This window comes from Drosophila obscura, unplaced genomic scaffold, assembly GCF_018151105.1.
Source record: "Drosophila obscura isolate BZ-5 IFL unplaced genomic scaffold, ASM1815110v1 contig_198, whole genome shotgun sequence".
In the NCBI taxonomy this organism is placed as follows: Eukaryota; Metazoa; Arthropoda; class Insecta; order Diptera; family Drosophilidae; genus Drosophila; species Drosophila obscura.
The window spans coordinates 146859-163030 of NW_024542787.1; the positions used below are offsets into that span (position 1 = coordinate 146859).

At 38.7% G+C, this 16172-nt stretch overlaps 1 protein-coding gene across 1 annotated transcript in view; it reads left to right on the forward strand.

Moving 5' to 3' along the window:
* Window positions 1-16172, forward strand: part of LOC111076700 (nephrin-like) — a 330088-nt gene that overhangs the window by 123435 nt on the left and 190481 nt on the right. Inside the window, exons 4-5 of the mRNA XM_041593725.1 lie at window positions 8214-8344; window positions 14389-14548. Of these exons, the coding sequence (XP_041449659.1) occupies window positions 8214-8344; window positions 14389-14548 (291 nt within the window). The remainder of the gene's footprint in view (window positions 1-8213; window positions 8345-14388; window positions 14549-16172) is intronic.

The window sequence follows — 16172 nt, forward strand, 5'->3', positions numbered from 1 at the left end:
CTCGCTCAAAACTGTGTCTTCGACCACAACAACGACAACAACCACAACAACAACCACTGCAATTGCTCAGCGCCCGATACTGTCGACCCACTGCGACAAGCCCCAACTCTTCCAACCAATAAGCTCAAAAAATGCTAATGGAGCGTTAATTCAGACTGCGCTCGATCGCTATGTGCAAATCAAAAGAAAATTGAGCCCACAAAATGTGAAGAACAACAATGCAGCTAAAATAACTAAAATATGAATGAAGTTCACCCAATATACAAGCTTCAATACCTACTGCACCGTAGGATCACCGTTGAGGAACCACACAAACGAAATGGACCGGTCCAATGCACAAATTGCCAGGAATATGGACACACGAAAACCTATTTCACTCTACGGGCAGTCTGCGTTGCCTGTGGTGATGTTCATCTCACTGAGGCCTGCCCCGTAAATAAGGGGGACCCATCTGCCAAAAAATTTAGCAACTGTGGGGGAAACCATACTGCCAACTATAGAGGTTGTCCTGTCTATAAAGAATTGAAAAATCGCCTAAACCAACAAATAACTGCAGCTCGAAACACGGTCGTCCGACAAAACTTAACATATATACCATCAACTACGACTCCAGGAGTTTATTTTGCTCAGGCGTTAAGTTACAACAACGGGTCGTACGCCTCAGTCTCTAAGCCAACACTTCAACCAACCACAGCTGGAATAATGCAGCATCAGGCATCAAATCAGATCCCAGAAATCTCTGCCCAACATACCCCTGCTAATCCATCCCAATTTCCTAGTGGAATTGAGTCAATGCTGGTAGCTATAACAAACACAATGGTTGCAATACAACAAACGATGCAGGAGCTTATGCGCAACCAAAATCTCCTCCTGGAGCTCCTAATCAAACAGAAATCTGTTTAAATGTCCTGTCTAAATATATGTTTCTGGAATGCAAATGGCATTTCGCAGCACAAATGCGAGCTCTTACAGTTCCCTGCTCAACACGACATTGACGCCATGCTCATATCAGAGACTCACCTAACAAATAACAACTATTTTCACCTCGATGGCTATAACTTCTATGCGACAAATCATCCCGATGGTAAGGCACATGGAGTTACTGGCGTTCTGATCAAGAATCGCATTAGGAATTATCCATTACCTTCATTTGCTACACCTTATCTACAGGCAACAGCAATTCATATTGAAATTCAGAGCGGCTACCTAAACCTAGCCGCAGTATACTGCCCACCACGCTTCTGCATTTCCGAAACAGAATTTGTAACATTCTTCGACCTACTAGGTGACCCATTTATAGCAGCTGGTGACTACAAGGCCAAGCACATCCATTGGGGATCTAGACTTACCAACCCGAAAGGAAGACAACTATATAACGCTATAATAACCCCACGAAACAAGCTAGACTTTATCTCTCCGGGCAAGCCCACATATTGGCCCACAGATCCAAACAAGCAACCCGACTTGATTGATTTTGCAGTTACACGAAGGGTGCTGCAAGCTCAGATTAATGTAGATCACTTAACAGATCTATCATTGGATCACTCGCCCATTCACCTTAACGACCTTCCACAGCTTTCGGAACGCCCACACTTTCTAACTTCTAGCAAAACAGATTGGCTCAAATACAGGAAGTACATAAGCTCTCATATTGATAGCTGCCAAACATTAATTGTAAAGATGACATTGATAGGTCAGTCGAAGCATTGGTTTCCTCAATGTCACTGGCGGCAAAACATTCAACACCAATATTAGCACCTAATAAACTTTCCAACAGCAGTCGTATTTCTAGGCACATTGAAGTGCTGCTACGCGATAAAAGAAGGCTTCGCCGAGAGTGGCAAGCACACAGATCACCTGCCTCGAAAGAGCGGCTAAAAATAGCCAACCACCTACTACGCAGAGCCCTAGAAGATGAAAAAAACCGAGCTCAAATATCCTAAATGGAGCAACTCTCCCCAACTAGCAAACGGAAAAGACAAGTCGAAGCCATCATCATATAGACCTATCAGCCTACTGCCTTGCCTATCAAAGATATTTGAAAAGCTGCTCCTGAATCGTATCAAACAACACCTACACATCAACGCGTTGATGCAACGGTGCCATCCCGACTCACCAATTTGGATTTCGCGAAAAACACGGAACCATTGAACAAGTAAACCTCTGAGATACGAAATGCATTTGAAAGGAAGTCGCCCAGGCTTTCGACCGCGTTTGGTTAGATGGCTTAATCCACAAAATCAAAATATTACTTCCACAGAACATCCATGGAATATTGGAGTCATACCTACAACAAAAAAGTTTCGCAGTACGATGCAAAGAATTTCTCTCTGAATATCATCCAATTGAAGCTGGTGTACCGCAAGGCAGCGTGCTTGGACCGACACTGTATATCATATTCACAGCAGATCTACCGACAAACAGCCTAACAACAACTTTGACATTTGCTGACGATACTGCCATATTAAGTCGCTCCAAGTGCCCAAGAAGGGCCACGGATCACTTAACATCTCATCTGGTGGCCTTAGAAAAATGGCTAGCAGACTGTCGGATACATGTAAATGAGCAAAAGTGCAAGCATGTCACCTTCACGTTAAACAGACAAACTTGCCCTCCATTATGTCTGAACAATATCAACATTCCACAAACCACCGAAGTAACATACCTTGGTGTTCATCTGGATAGAAGGCTTACTTGGCGTAAACACATCGAAGTGAAGAGAAATCTACTTAAATTTAAAGCTAGTAATCTACATTGGCTAATAAACACCAGTTCACCACTAAAACTGGAGTACAAAGTACTTTTGTACAATGCAGTTCTCAAACCCATCTGGACATACGGCTCCGAGCTATGGGGAAATGCTTGCGTTAGTAATTTAGAAATAATCCAGAGAGCTCAATCGAAGATACTAAGAACTATCACTGGGGCACCATGGTACATACGGAATGAAAATATCCATAAAGACTTAAATGTAGGATCAGTTAAAGATGAAATTGCCAAAGTGAAAGCAAAGTACCAGGCCAAGCTTCAAGCCCATCCTAATAGACTTGCGCAGTCTTTAACTTGGCACACTAGCCATACACGACTCCGGCGAAGAGACCTTCCCACCCAGCAATAATACTTAGCTAGGGACGTACTCTAAGTAATTAAGTGTAATTAATTAAATAAATATATTAGGTTAAGATTTGTATACTTGTCGTAAGTCTCTAATAGGGAAGATTCGATAAATAAAATCCCGTAATAATAAAAAAAAAAAAAAAAATGCACCAACTGCCTCCGATTAGGCCATCAGCAAGGTGAATGTCGTTCACGATCCTGCCGAGTATGTGGTGATAAGCATCACACACTACTTCATTTCGGATCTCCGTCCTACACTTCTCAATCCAATCTGTCTCAACTCTTCAAATCAACATCGACTCCACGAATTCCCGCGATACCCTCTGTCGGTGAACATGCCGTAACATCGTCAGCCACGACGCTTTTGGCCCAGAGTCATCGACGGGACGCCGTGATTTTGCCCACTGCCGTAATCAGCGTAAGGAGTCGCTCTGGGATATTGATTCCTTGCAGTACCCTGCTCGATTCTGGATCGCAGATGCATTTCGTCACTTCTCGTCTGGCTCAACAGTTGCAGCTACTGAAGAAAGAGTCAGAACTTTCCGTTTCTGGTCTAGGCGATTCGTGTGCCATATCTGACGGATGCTGTGTGGATATCCAACTGGAATCACACGCGTCCAACTATGCCGCGACCATTACGGCCCTTATTGCTCCAACCATTACGGGTAGCCAACCCAACGGTATCCTCGACTTTAATCGCTGGAACATGCCCTCCAACACCTCTTGCGGATCAGAAGTTTTACCAGTCCCAACCAGTTGATATTCTGATTGGAGCGGACCTGTTCTTCGAGCTTCGACACTTTAAGATCGATCATCACCGTAGTTAAACGTTTTGTAGACTGACACAGTGACCTGCCCACATAGTTCTAAACTAAACCTAACATAAATATATCAATTTCAACAGTCTTGAACCGGCCCCGCTTCTTCAATCGACCCATCGTTAACTCTCGTTATCAAGTCCGCACACCTTTCGCTATTTTTGGATAATACATATGTATATATTAACTTAAGTACAATAAACTGTGAATATATGAACTGAACAATCATCGTCTCTTAAATAATCTCGCAAGACAACGCTACTGAAGAAGCTCAGTAGCTCAAGAGACTGTTCATTAAAATCTTTGGTAAACGTTTGAGCTAAAATTGGTTGATCAACCCTCCGAAAATCCCATTTTACCGATTGATACGTTGCTGGCCTAACGTTTTGGGCCCTTTCATAATTTTTACTCACAATCATTGACAAGAAATTGTACCACATTTCACAGGATTTTGAATTCGTGGTGATAGAATGGATATACCTGAAGATATAGCGTGTCAAAGTTAAGGTTTTCTAACATTTTTAAAATGTGTGAAATTTTGGTCTTTAAAAAAAATCTATTTTTTTTCCACATTTCATGCGATTTTAAAGTACAAAAAATAAAAGTTTAATTTTGTTTTATTTTTTGAGGAATCTATTTTTTTGCACATTTCAAGCGATTTTAAAGTAAAAAAAATAAAAGTTTAATTTTGTTTTATTTTTTGAGGAAATTTTATTATATTAAAAATTAAATATAAAATTAGTATGTGTAGTGAAATTTACCATTAAACGTTTATTATAGAACCAGGACTTTGAATTTGTAGCCAGTGCATATTTGTCTGTGTAAATATTCTAGATATCGTAGCATCATTTACTTGGGCAGACTAAATTTTATGTTAAAATACAGTTTATTTAATGAAAAAATCTTTACTCGTACAGAAAAACACTTGGGTTTACTCCGAACAGTATTGTTTATAAATATATGTAAAACGGCTACGCTGACTTTACAAACCTCTTGGTACTTCTGCCTCAGTGTAGTTAACATATGTACATACTTATTGTTTAGAGGAGGATACCAAATGTATCACCTTAATTTACAAGAAAACGTCAGGAATAGATTATTATACATATATGTTTATTCTTGTCGATTAGGTCGATCAGGCGACGATGTTCCAGGTACGAGTGGTACGTCCAGACTCTGCTAAAGGCAGGCGGACCGAATTGCCCGTGCCCTAATGCAAGCGAGAGAAAGATAGATGAAGAGAGCGAACGCGAAGACGAAAGAAAGACGAAAGCTAGATGCATATATAAACCGCGATTCGTGTTTATATATGCGACGAAAGAAAATTGCAAGAGATTGCAAAGGCATGCAAATGCTAGACCAGATCATGAGCATTGCGAAGGCATGTTAGGGCAGACAGACCGAATTGACCGTGCCCTACGCGATGCTAACGGAATAAAGAGCGAGGGAGTGTTCGAGATAACGAGAGAGCTGATAGATCGAGAGAGTGATTTCGAAAGGCGATAGAAAGAAAGGTGCGAAACGAAGAGATGAAAGAACGGTTGAAACGGCTATAACAGTGAGGGGGCGGGTGTAGATACATGTCGATTACATTTAGGTACAGTGGGCAGTGCAATTAACGAACAAATAACATGATTTACTTTAAGGCTGCTCCACTGACTATAAATACTAACTAATGCTCGGTTGGGAGACCGAACACTTATAATATATTAACTTTGGAACCCCAAATGTATTAGGAAAAGTTTGTCTGATGTTGAATATTTTGAAATCGCGACTTAAACGACTGTCCCACAAAAGAAAAATAATTTTGTCCGGAGAAGTTATACGTCATACGTCTTCTGTTCCTCGTGTCGCCTATTTCTTTCTCCCGTTATGCATTTTTCTTATATATATACATATATGAATTCCCGCAAGCCGTATGCACATCATGAGTATTAGAGGTGTCACGGAACTGCAAAAGACTGGTATTTGAATAAAAAATGCCGAAAATGAATTGTGTGAATTCGAACGCTATGCTGATACAGTTTGAGTGAATGAGTGCGCCTACATAATACGCCTACTCTTACGCAATAAATTTAAGCGAAGAAGTACGAATATAATGCATGAGAGTAAGTGGCTGTTTCGTATTGAAATGCCTGCTGCTTTGCTGTGCGTAAGGAAATAAAGAAAGAGATGAACGAACAAAAATTTAGCAGTTAACGAATGCGCATGCGGCTATTATGTTTCTTTCATTTCGTTTCATTCAATTCATTATGTGCGCCGCATTCACTATACGCTGATCTCTATACTTATTATGTGTAACGCAGAGAAGGTAACGTTTCTGACCTCATAAAGTACAAATATTCTTGATCAGCATGAATAGAAGAAGAAGATGTCATCGGAGAAGTTGTATAATCTACATTGTATATTAGGCTGGGCCAAAACACTTTTTTTCGAAATTCAAACGGGACACCCCCAGTTTTATTACCTTGAATTTAATAGTAATTTACATGTTGGATAGTTGGTGAAATCTATTGCATATGTATATGTTGTAAAAAACCTGCACAAGTTTTTGCGAACTAGTTAACAAAATATATCAACCTCAGCTGAACTTCTTGATTTTCACCAATCGTTAATTTTTTAACAGTAACTAAAAAAAAAATAAAAATACCTTATTATCAATATGAACTAGTTTCTAAGTTTCAATATTATTTGAAAAAAAAACCGACGAATTAAATTTTTTTTAATGTATATGTCTGGTTTCCCGGCCTCATATTCCCCAATAAATTCCTCAAAATAGCCAGTGGAGCAAATTAACGTAATCTCACCTTTGTTTTCTATTTGCATTGCCCACTGCATATATATATATATTGTAACCGATTATAATTACTCACGGCAGCGGCCGTTCTTTCGCCTCTTTATATCTCCTTCTTCATTTGCTACTGCAGCTGCAGCATCTCTCTATCTATCGCTCGTGCTCGGCTCAGCAGCAGCCGAGCTTCTATCGCTTCTTTCGTTCTCTCTCTCGCTTGCATTAGGGAACGGGCAATTCGGTCCGCCTGCCCTCTAGTAGTCTTTAATTGATCGTCATCATTATCTCACTCACGTTCTACTGTCTTGATCAATCACTCACTTCTCTCGCATATTGAACAGACCCTGCGTCTTCAATTCTCGCTTTGATTTGATCAACCGGTACCCCTCGCTTTATTTCGCTACACCTACGCACCCCATATTTCGCCTACTTAACAAATAAACTGTACACACATAAAGTATATTAAATCGCTCCGACTTCTTAATTTAATCTAAATTCAACAGCTAGTGAAAAAGCTCGCTAGTTCCACAGTATATTTACCCAAACATTTTTATTTTCTTTTCGTGGTAGCAACCCCCAAACATTAAACTAAAAATTTGAAAAAAATTGTATAATTTTATTGAATAACAAAGAACAGAATTGGGGGGTGTCCACTTGAAAAAACAGAACAAAAAATTTTGTTCAAATTTTGGCCCAGCCTATTGTATATGTATAATCTACATTAGATATGTATAATCTACATTGTATATGTAGAAAATACCTACTTTATGTAGAATCGACATTGTAGATGTAGATAACAGATGAAGCAAAAAAATGAAACACATAAAATATTTTAAAATTCTACATAAATCATAAGCTCACATATTTATATACTGACTGAGCACGTGTATAAAATCAGAGTCGCGTCCACAGAAGCGTTCCACAGAAGAAGAAGAAACAACGTTCCTTCTTGTTTTTTTTTAGAATGTTCGCTTTTAAATTTTTGGTGCGATGAAATTTGAATTTCTTAGCTGTAAGAAACTGAATTTCATTTTATCATTTTTTACTTCATCATTACGCATATTATTAAACATATTGTATTTAGTTGTTCACCTTATCTGTACCAAACTTTGATTTTGCTGCTTCAGCCAGCCATTCTTATCTTTTTCATACATGTGGCCCCGGGTTTACCATAGTTATTAGATTAATCCAGGACGACTGTGTTTATTATATTTAATGTTGTATTCGTATTATTATTAGATATTTGCGCTGGTTACAATGGGTGTATGTTTAAATCGAAGCTATGATGTTGGATATAATATTGAATGCTGCGCTTTTACTTTTCCGTGTTTGCGAGAGAGACTTTGGCACTGAACTAAATGGCGTCGATCGTTAAACTTTTGTTCTCTCCTCTATTCGGTCGACGGCCGCTTCTGGTCTTTGTCTCTCCCACATATATTTTCCTATGATTTATTCCCTACTAAAAGTCAATTTGATCTTATTTTTAGATGTTCCAGAAGCATATGTTCGATTGGGAACATCTTTAGACGCAAACACTCTACGTGAGGGTACAGACGTTTACTTTGATTGTCTAGTGATAGCTCATCCACATGTATTTCGAATTGAATGGCGTCACAATGTAAGTAAAAATAAAAAAAATAAAAAACGTTCTCTTTCATAGAGTCCAGACGTATTTTTGTCTTGCGCTCCGCATTTTCCTTTTATATTACTTAAACATTTGGTGTTTTAACTTCAAAGTAACTCTCTAACTAACTTATCTAAAAATCTGTCCTAAACCGCGGGTGCATGCCTAATAATTGTGTAAAAACACAACTTATTTAATTGATTTTGTTGCGTCGGTTAGTCGTGTGTTTGTGTTGTTGCTTTACGAAAGTACGCCCTCTTATTAAATTTAGCCCGTCCCACGTTATTGTGTTTACCGAGACCTGGTTAAAGCACAATCTTTAGAAATGACCGTTCGTCTGGACGTGGAGATGGGGTCCTCATTGGATTCAGACTTTACGTCGGAACATTTCATAGTCCAGGTTCAACAAGACCTGGAATTCCTGTTCGTAAAACTGATTCTCCCAGGCTTTTCCATTTTCATTTCTTGCTCGACTTTATTCCACCTTCCTCGGCTACTTTAAAATACGAGCATCACCTGTCCGCTTTAAAAACTGTTTCTTCCTCGCTATCAGATAAAGACCATATGATAGTTCTTGGTGATTTCTATTTGCCAGGTACTGTTTGGTCTTCGGTAAACGAGTCTAATATAACCTTGTGCACATATCACGACATTACTTTATCGACGGCTTGTTAGACCTATCCCTATCTCAAGTCAACAATATGAAACATTCCTTGGGTCGATTGCTTGATCTGTGCTTTGTCTCGGATCCGACCATAGCGTTGCTAATGCGAGCCCTTCCGCTCACTATACCTGTAGACTCCCACCATCCTACATTCGAACTGTTGGTCGATATTGGGCCTACTTTATTGGATCGAACGGGTAGGCTATCTGAACGTGTCCGCTGCTTTCGTAAAGCCAAGTTTACGAAGCTTAATAACCTCATTAGGTTTTGATTTTGAGAGTTCCGCTCTATACTTGTGAACGGACGTTATGAAAGGCACAAACATTTTTTACAATGTACTTGACACATTTCCGCTGGAAGTTCACCTCAATTCCATTCTACGGTGCCACACACCAATTTTTCAGCGGAATCAAAATCTCGCACAATTAATCCAGCCATTTGATTAAATAAACCTAAAAAACACACTTTCCCATAAATGTTGTTCAATTGGTGATTAACTCTCATCCAAATAATTTAACAATATACATGTTAAGTTAATATAATAAGAGTTTTAGTAAATCACTATCCAATCCGCTGACTGAATTTTCACTTAACGATTCCGCATTCAATACGCTGGCGTCCGAGGTGACGATTCGAACATTCGAAGTAAGGACTTTAAAGACACCTTTTTTAAGGCGAATTCGGAGCAAGATATTTAATATTGATTATGTTGAAAGCATTCTGATTTTCTTTAATTAAACATTACAAAAAATAGCTCATTGCAGTAAAACTTTCTTTACGTCAAACCTGTGCATACTTTTTGTGCAAATTGTGAAAACATTTGTAGTGATTTTTAGTTGTACCAGTTGGCATCGCTTCAAAATACCAAAACAGAACTAACAAACCATATCTACACATTATTGCCATTGCATTTATGTCAAAAACCTCTGTTCGGCTAAGTGAAGACCCATGGCAGCACAAAAAAAAGCATAGCGATCATTATATCAAAAACTGTTAATTGTAATGAACCAAATTAGCAGTAGTTTGATAAAACAATCACAAAAACCACATATGAGTCGGATGCGCATCTGAGAAGCCTGCCCTATCCGTTTTATTAAGTTTTCCGTAAAATTCAGATGTCTGTTTTTTTTTAACAGCTGATTACTGCTATGAATGGAGAGTTGAAAGACAACTGATAGAGCTGCCGAGTACGTTGTTTTTTTTGACTCGCACGATATGGGATGTTTTTTATATCATAAAAGAACAATATTAAAAACCAATTGTTTTGATATGATCAATTCAATAAAACGGCAAAATAAACCCTATTCGAATTGAATCTTGAAAAGTGTCAGCCCTAGCCTTAGTTCGAATTTGGTTTGTGAAAATTTTAAGAAAAGTTTAATAGCTCGGAATTCTGTGTCACCGTGGAAATTTTTGAGCGGAAATCCTCTGTGGCACCCCTGTTTATAAAAAATTTCGAGAAGTTGATTCTCCTTATTCTCTCTCTCGCTGCGTAAAAAATCGGTCAAATTTCTCCGTTCTTAACTCTCAATGCTATAAAAATTACCTTTCTCGATGCAGGATACGCTTTTCACTGCACCCTAAACAGTTTTACATCCATCCTCGCTATCATTTCTCAATATGTCAGCAATTGCCGATCTTTTTGCCAAATTTTTCCAAACAACTTATTCTCATGAAAGCTACTCTGGTCAGCCGTATACATACAGTTTACTAAGGTCGAACGGCATTTTCAGCCCCTTGTTAATTGAAAGCTCGCTGCTTCATGAGCTTATACTAGTTATGCCGGTGTATTCACCAGGTCCTGACGGAGTTTCCGGCTGTGTACTCAGGTACTGTGCCGACCCCGCTCTGTGTGGACCCCTGCTTAAACTATTAACCCTATCCATTAACTCTTCATGCTTCCCCCCAATCTGGAAAGAATCTTTTATTACTCCGCTCCATTAGAAAGGTAGCAAGTCTGATGCAAATAATTATAGAGGTATATCTAAGTTATCCGCTATTCTTAAAATGTACAAAAAAAAATTAATTCCGCACTTGCAACATCTCTGCAAATCACTTATATCTCCAGCTCAGTACGGATTTATCAACAACCACAAATTTATTAGAGTTTACCTCTTTTATCATTAAAGGCTTTCAAGGTAACTTGCAGACGGATGTCATTTACACTGATTTCAGTAAAGCATTCGATTCTGTGAACCATTCTCTTTTAGCACAAAAACTTGACCTTTTAGGGTTTCCGCCTAATCTTTTGAGATGGATTTCCAGCTACCTTCGTTCTAGGTCTCAAAGAGTCCTCTTCAAAAACTCCTTCTCTTCACCTGTTAAGGTTACTTCTGGAGTACCACAAGGCAGCCATCTAGGCCATCTAGGTTTTAATAAACCTTCCAACCTTAGTTAGTCGTAGAAAAATGCTTTGTGTGATATTTATGCACAACCTGATCAAGGGTGACGTAAATAGCCCTGGCTCGTTGAGCCGCATAAACTTTACGATTCCTATTAGATCTACAAGAAACTTTATTCCTTTGTTTCCTCCACTTTGTAGATCAAATTATTGCTAGCATGAATCGTTTAGGGTCTTATACTTTGACTCTAATTCCCTCTACCTTATAAAATTCCCTTCCTCTTCTTAAATCACTAATACTAACATACCTTTCCCGTAATTATAACTATTTCTTAGCTATCTTTGCATGTTTAGCTGGACTAGTTGTGTTTAGCTCTAATTTTCCTCGAATATTAGTCTAACCCCTATCTTCCTGCATATTCGCGATCGGATCGGTAACACGCGTCGCGCGTCGTAACGGCAGCGCCCCTTGGTCGGTTGGTCGGGAGGAGGTTAACAGTCTTCGGCTTGGACTCGCAAGGACCACTTGATGGTGCAGTCATTGCAAAAGAGAACATTTTCGCAAAGTCTGTAACAATTAAACTGTGCGTAGGTTGTAGGCCTGGTTAAATTATTTTTACTTGGCATTTACAATGACGATTGATAACACTACTCGACAAAACTGAACTTTTTTGTTCCGCTTCGAACCGAACCGACTTTTTTTGATAGATTTGGAGCTTTACATTTTTTAAAGATATATGTTTTTTTCTATGGCGGAACTTTTTTTAAAATCTATTATTTTTGTTAAGCTTTTTTCAGAGGTTATGCTTCTTATTTCACATAACTTAAGTTCTTACCTTTGCTTGCAATGAATTTTTTTGAAAAGCTAACCCAAACACTGTGATTTCAACTTTCCGTTTGGGAAATATAAAGCTTTCAAATGCAAAATGATTTTTGTGCTGTATTTGTTTCGAAATTTTGACTTATAGGAATTCAGGAAAAGTCGATATAAGTCCCATGTCTTTTATTATTTGTGTATATCTACATTAATTCGGCGTCGTTTAAAGTATTGCTCTTTAAAATATATTGATTTTACCAATATAAGCCAAAGCAACAACAAAGTGCGATTTCCCATTTGACCGATAAAATATCGATATTAAAAAATGTCGACGGTATTTAATTCACCGATTTTTATACCCGTTCTCAAAAAGAGTTAAGGGGTATATTAGATTTGTGATAAAAGTGGATGTGTGCAACGCAGAGAAGGAAACGTTTCCGACCCCAAAAAGAATATATATTCTTGATGATCATCACTAGCCGAATCTGTGTCTGTCTGTCCGTCTGTCCATCTTGATGAGCGCCTAGATCTCAGAGACTATAAGAGCTAGAGCAACTAAATTTTGTTTCCAGTCTCATGTTATATCACTCTTTTACAAGTGTATTTCTAAATTTCGCCCCACCTCCATAAGTTCGAAAATCTATTTCAACCACAATTTTTAAGAGACGATAAAACTAAAAACGCAGTATCGTAGAGAATGATCAAATCTATCAGAATGCCGAATCTCATAAAGATAAGATCATTATATTAACCAGACTGAAGAAATTAATATTCAGTTGCTTCCCCCACCTCAAGAACGAGACCACGCTACTCATTCTCTTTCTCGCTCGCATACACTCTGCCCTGTGAAATGTGCCATCTTTAGGGAGAAGATGTAGCATATACATTGTAGATGTAGATGACAGATGTAGCAAAGAAATGTAAAATATTTTAAAATTCCACATATGGGCAGTTCCTATCTGGCGTTACGTTACATTCGTACGACAAAATGTTTAAAAAAATAGTCAAAAATCTGAAATTTGGAAAAAAGATTATCCTCGTTGAATATACTTTAGTTAGACCTATATTCACCAAAAAAATGGAAATAATCGAGCGTACGGTTTTAAAGATATAAGCCAAAGTATGACCTAAAAGTGCGTTACATAAAACAGAAGTGGTTTTCGAGGTTTGGGTACAAAATGGCAAAACTCTTCGAATTGGATAGGGCTATCTGCGTAACATTTTTTGTGCTAATAAATGAAGTAGTGAGAGTTAATTTTCAAACTTATTAAATGTAAAAACTTTTCCTCTTTTTTTGTTAAAAATCCGCGGAGGCATCTGGCGTACGTTACTGGCGTTACGTTACCAAATTCCGCGATTATAAAATCCTAAAAATATACTGTTAGCCGAGGTTGGACAAACACTCTGATAATGGTTTTAGGTAGTTTAATATGTTATAAAGACTTTAAGGAGAAACTTTTATCAAGATTCATCTTCTTCCTAGGAGATAATAGTAAAAGAAAACATGTCTATAAAAATACCAGAAAATACCAAAAACGTGAACTTTTGCTTATTTTCATAGGTTTTAGGATGAAAGTTAATGAAATTATATGTCAATAAAGTAAATTAGTTACCTTTCAATAAATTTAGAAAAAATTATCCGGAAAAAATTAAATGGAAATCGGTTTTTATTGACTTTTTATGTCAAGTTCACATATGTATATACTGACTGAGTACGGGTAGAAAAGTAGAGCCGCATCCACAGAAGCGACTCACACGTTCCTTCTCGTTTTTGTTACGATTATGATTCACTTTTTTTTATTTTTACCGAAATAAAAGGATTAGTCTCGAAATCAGAAAGAAGAACAGCAGCTATTTTTTTGTCAATGAGCGCAGCCTAATTGTAATCTTTTCTTGGGGCTATTAATTTATGCTTATTGCAATTTACAATAACGATATGCATAAAGAAATTTAGCTGAGCTGATTTTATTTCTTGAGATTCTTGCTCGAAAATATTCCCTCTTTTCATGCCAATACATCCTGAATTATTGCATTTTACATTTTTTTTTTATAAACATACATAAATACGTGTATGTAAATTATGTATCATGCCTTTAAAACTTGGTGCTTGGGTGCAACAAAAATCCATTGTGTATATACAATATTTATATCCTAAAAGCCTTTAGTTCTTTACACATTAAAAAAATCCATTATATTTTTGTTTCTTTTTCTTATAGGAACAACCATTATTTCATAACATTTCTCAAGGGATAATAATAAGTAACCACTCTTTGGTTCTGCAAGGTGTAACAAGATCCACCGCCGGTAACTATTCATGCGTTGGATTTAATGCAGAAGGAGAAGGAATAAGTGCCCCGTTTGCGTTGAATATTTTGTGTAAGTATTACTTTTGCGATGCTTTTATAAATACTTATTTTTAGTAAATCAAAAAAATATTACTTCGGTGCGACGAAGTTCATATCCTTTAGTTCGACGATCATTTGAAGTTAAAGTCTGTGTGTGTTATTTACGGCTGCGTCTTGACGGAGCCCCAAACTGATGCGGCACACAAATTGGTATTACACCTGTGGCGGCAGTGGACGTTCCTTAGGGTGGCGGATTCGGTGGTCCCAGAGAAAGTTTTACACGAGGATTGAAATAATTGCGTAGTGATTTATTATAGGTCAAAATTAAATTACAAGATTTGGCACAGAAATATCTGCATTCCTGAACTGTCGCTCACAGACTGTCTCAAACATTCTCCCCCCTTGACGATAGCGTCAGTATCGTCTAATCCAGATTCGTATTTTCTGCAACTTCATGACTTACTTCAGGCCAACAGAACTGAAAATGTCAGAATTTAGCCAATTATCTTGTATAGAAGGCAGAGCTAAGTAACCGGTCGTTTAATCAGGCCCCCTTGAGATTTTAGCGTGACAACTAGAACCAAACCATCCTTCCCTCGGTGAGCTTGCATAATTCGACCAAGAGCTCAGAAGTTAGACGGAAGCCGCTCGTCTTTAACAATCCCTATATAGCCTATCTTTAAATTCTCCTTCCTTTCTAACCATTTCGGTCTCTGTTGCAATAGTCAGCACTCCAAAGTTTCCAGAATTGCTGAACCATATATTGACAGTTTCTCCATCGTTCCGTGTGGCTAATGTTATCAACCTGTCCCTCAGTTAGATCAAGTATAGATCCCCTATTAAAAAGTGCCCAGGTTTATAGGGCTGCTCGACCGAAGTCGCCCATTGTGATGCCCACACTCGTCACGGAATAATGTCCGGTGCCTAGGGAGGTTTCGCGAACCATCCCGAGGCCTCTATAAAGAGCACCATTTTCTCTAGAGGCATGTTTGCCAGGCTGTCCAGGTCTTCGGAGAAGGCGCCGCCGAGTATAAGGTGACGCCTCCGCATGAGTGGAGGACAGTTGCAAAGAAGGTGCTGGATGCTCTCTATTTCCTCCTCGTCCCTGCAGCTGCGGCAGAAGTCATGGTGGGGCAGTCTGTACCTTTTGGCCATGCGGCCGATGACAGTGCCCCATTATGACTCCTGTCAGTGTTCGCACCCGACACTTCCTTAAACTTAGGAGAGTCTTGGTGCGTTTAGGGTCATAGTGGGGCCAAAGCGAGCGAGAGATCTCACAGTTGGCACAGCTCTGGCACACTCGTCCGCACTCTCGTTGCCCGCCATGTCGGTATGACATGTGTGTGATTGAGTGCGCGCTGATCTGGTTTAGTGCGTTACCCGTATCACGTACGAGTCTGCTTGTGGTCTCGCAGGATACCAATGCTTTAATGGCAGCTTGACTGTCGACGCAGATTGCTATGTTTCTCGGAGGTATCTCCAAGGTGTATACCAAATTAGCCGCTTGCTCTTCCTTTCCTCCGTGTTTCTCTTCCAGGAGAGTTTGGAGTCAAGGATGACACCAAGATACTTGGCTTCGCTTGATAGCTAGAGTGTCGTTCCACCAATTGCTGGTAGTTTGAATCTCGGTATTTGATATCTTCGTGAGAACAGCA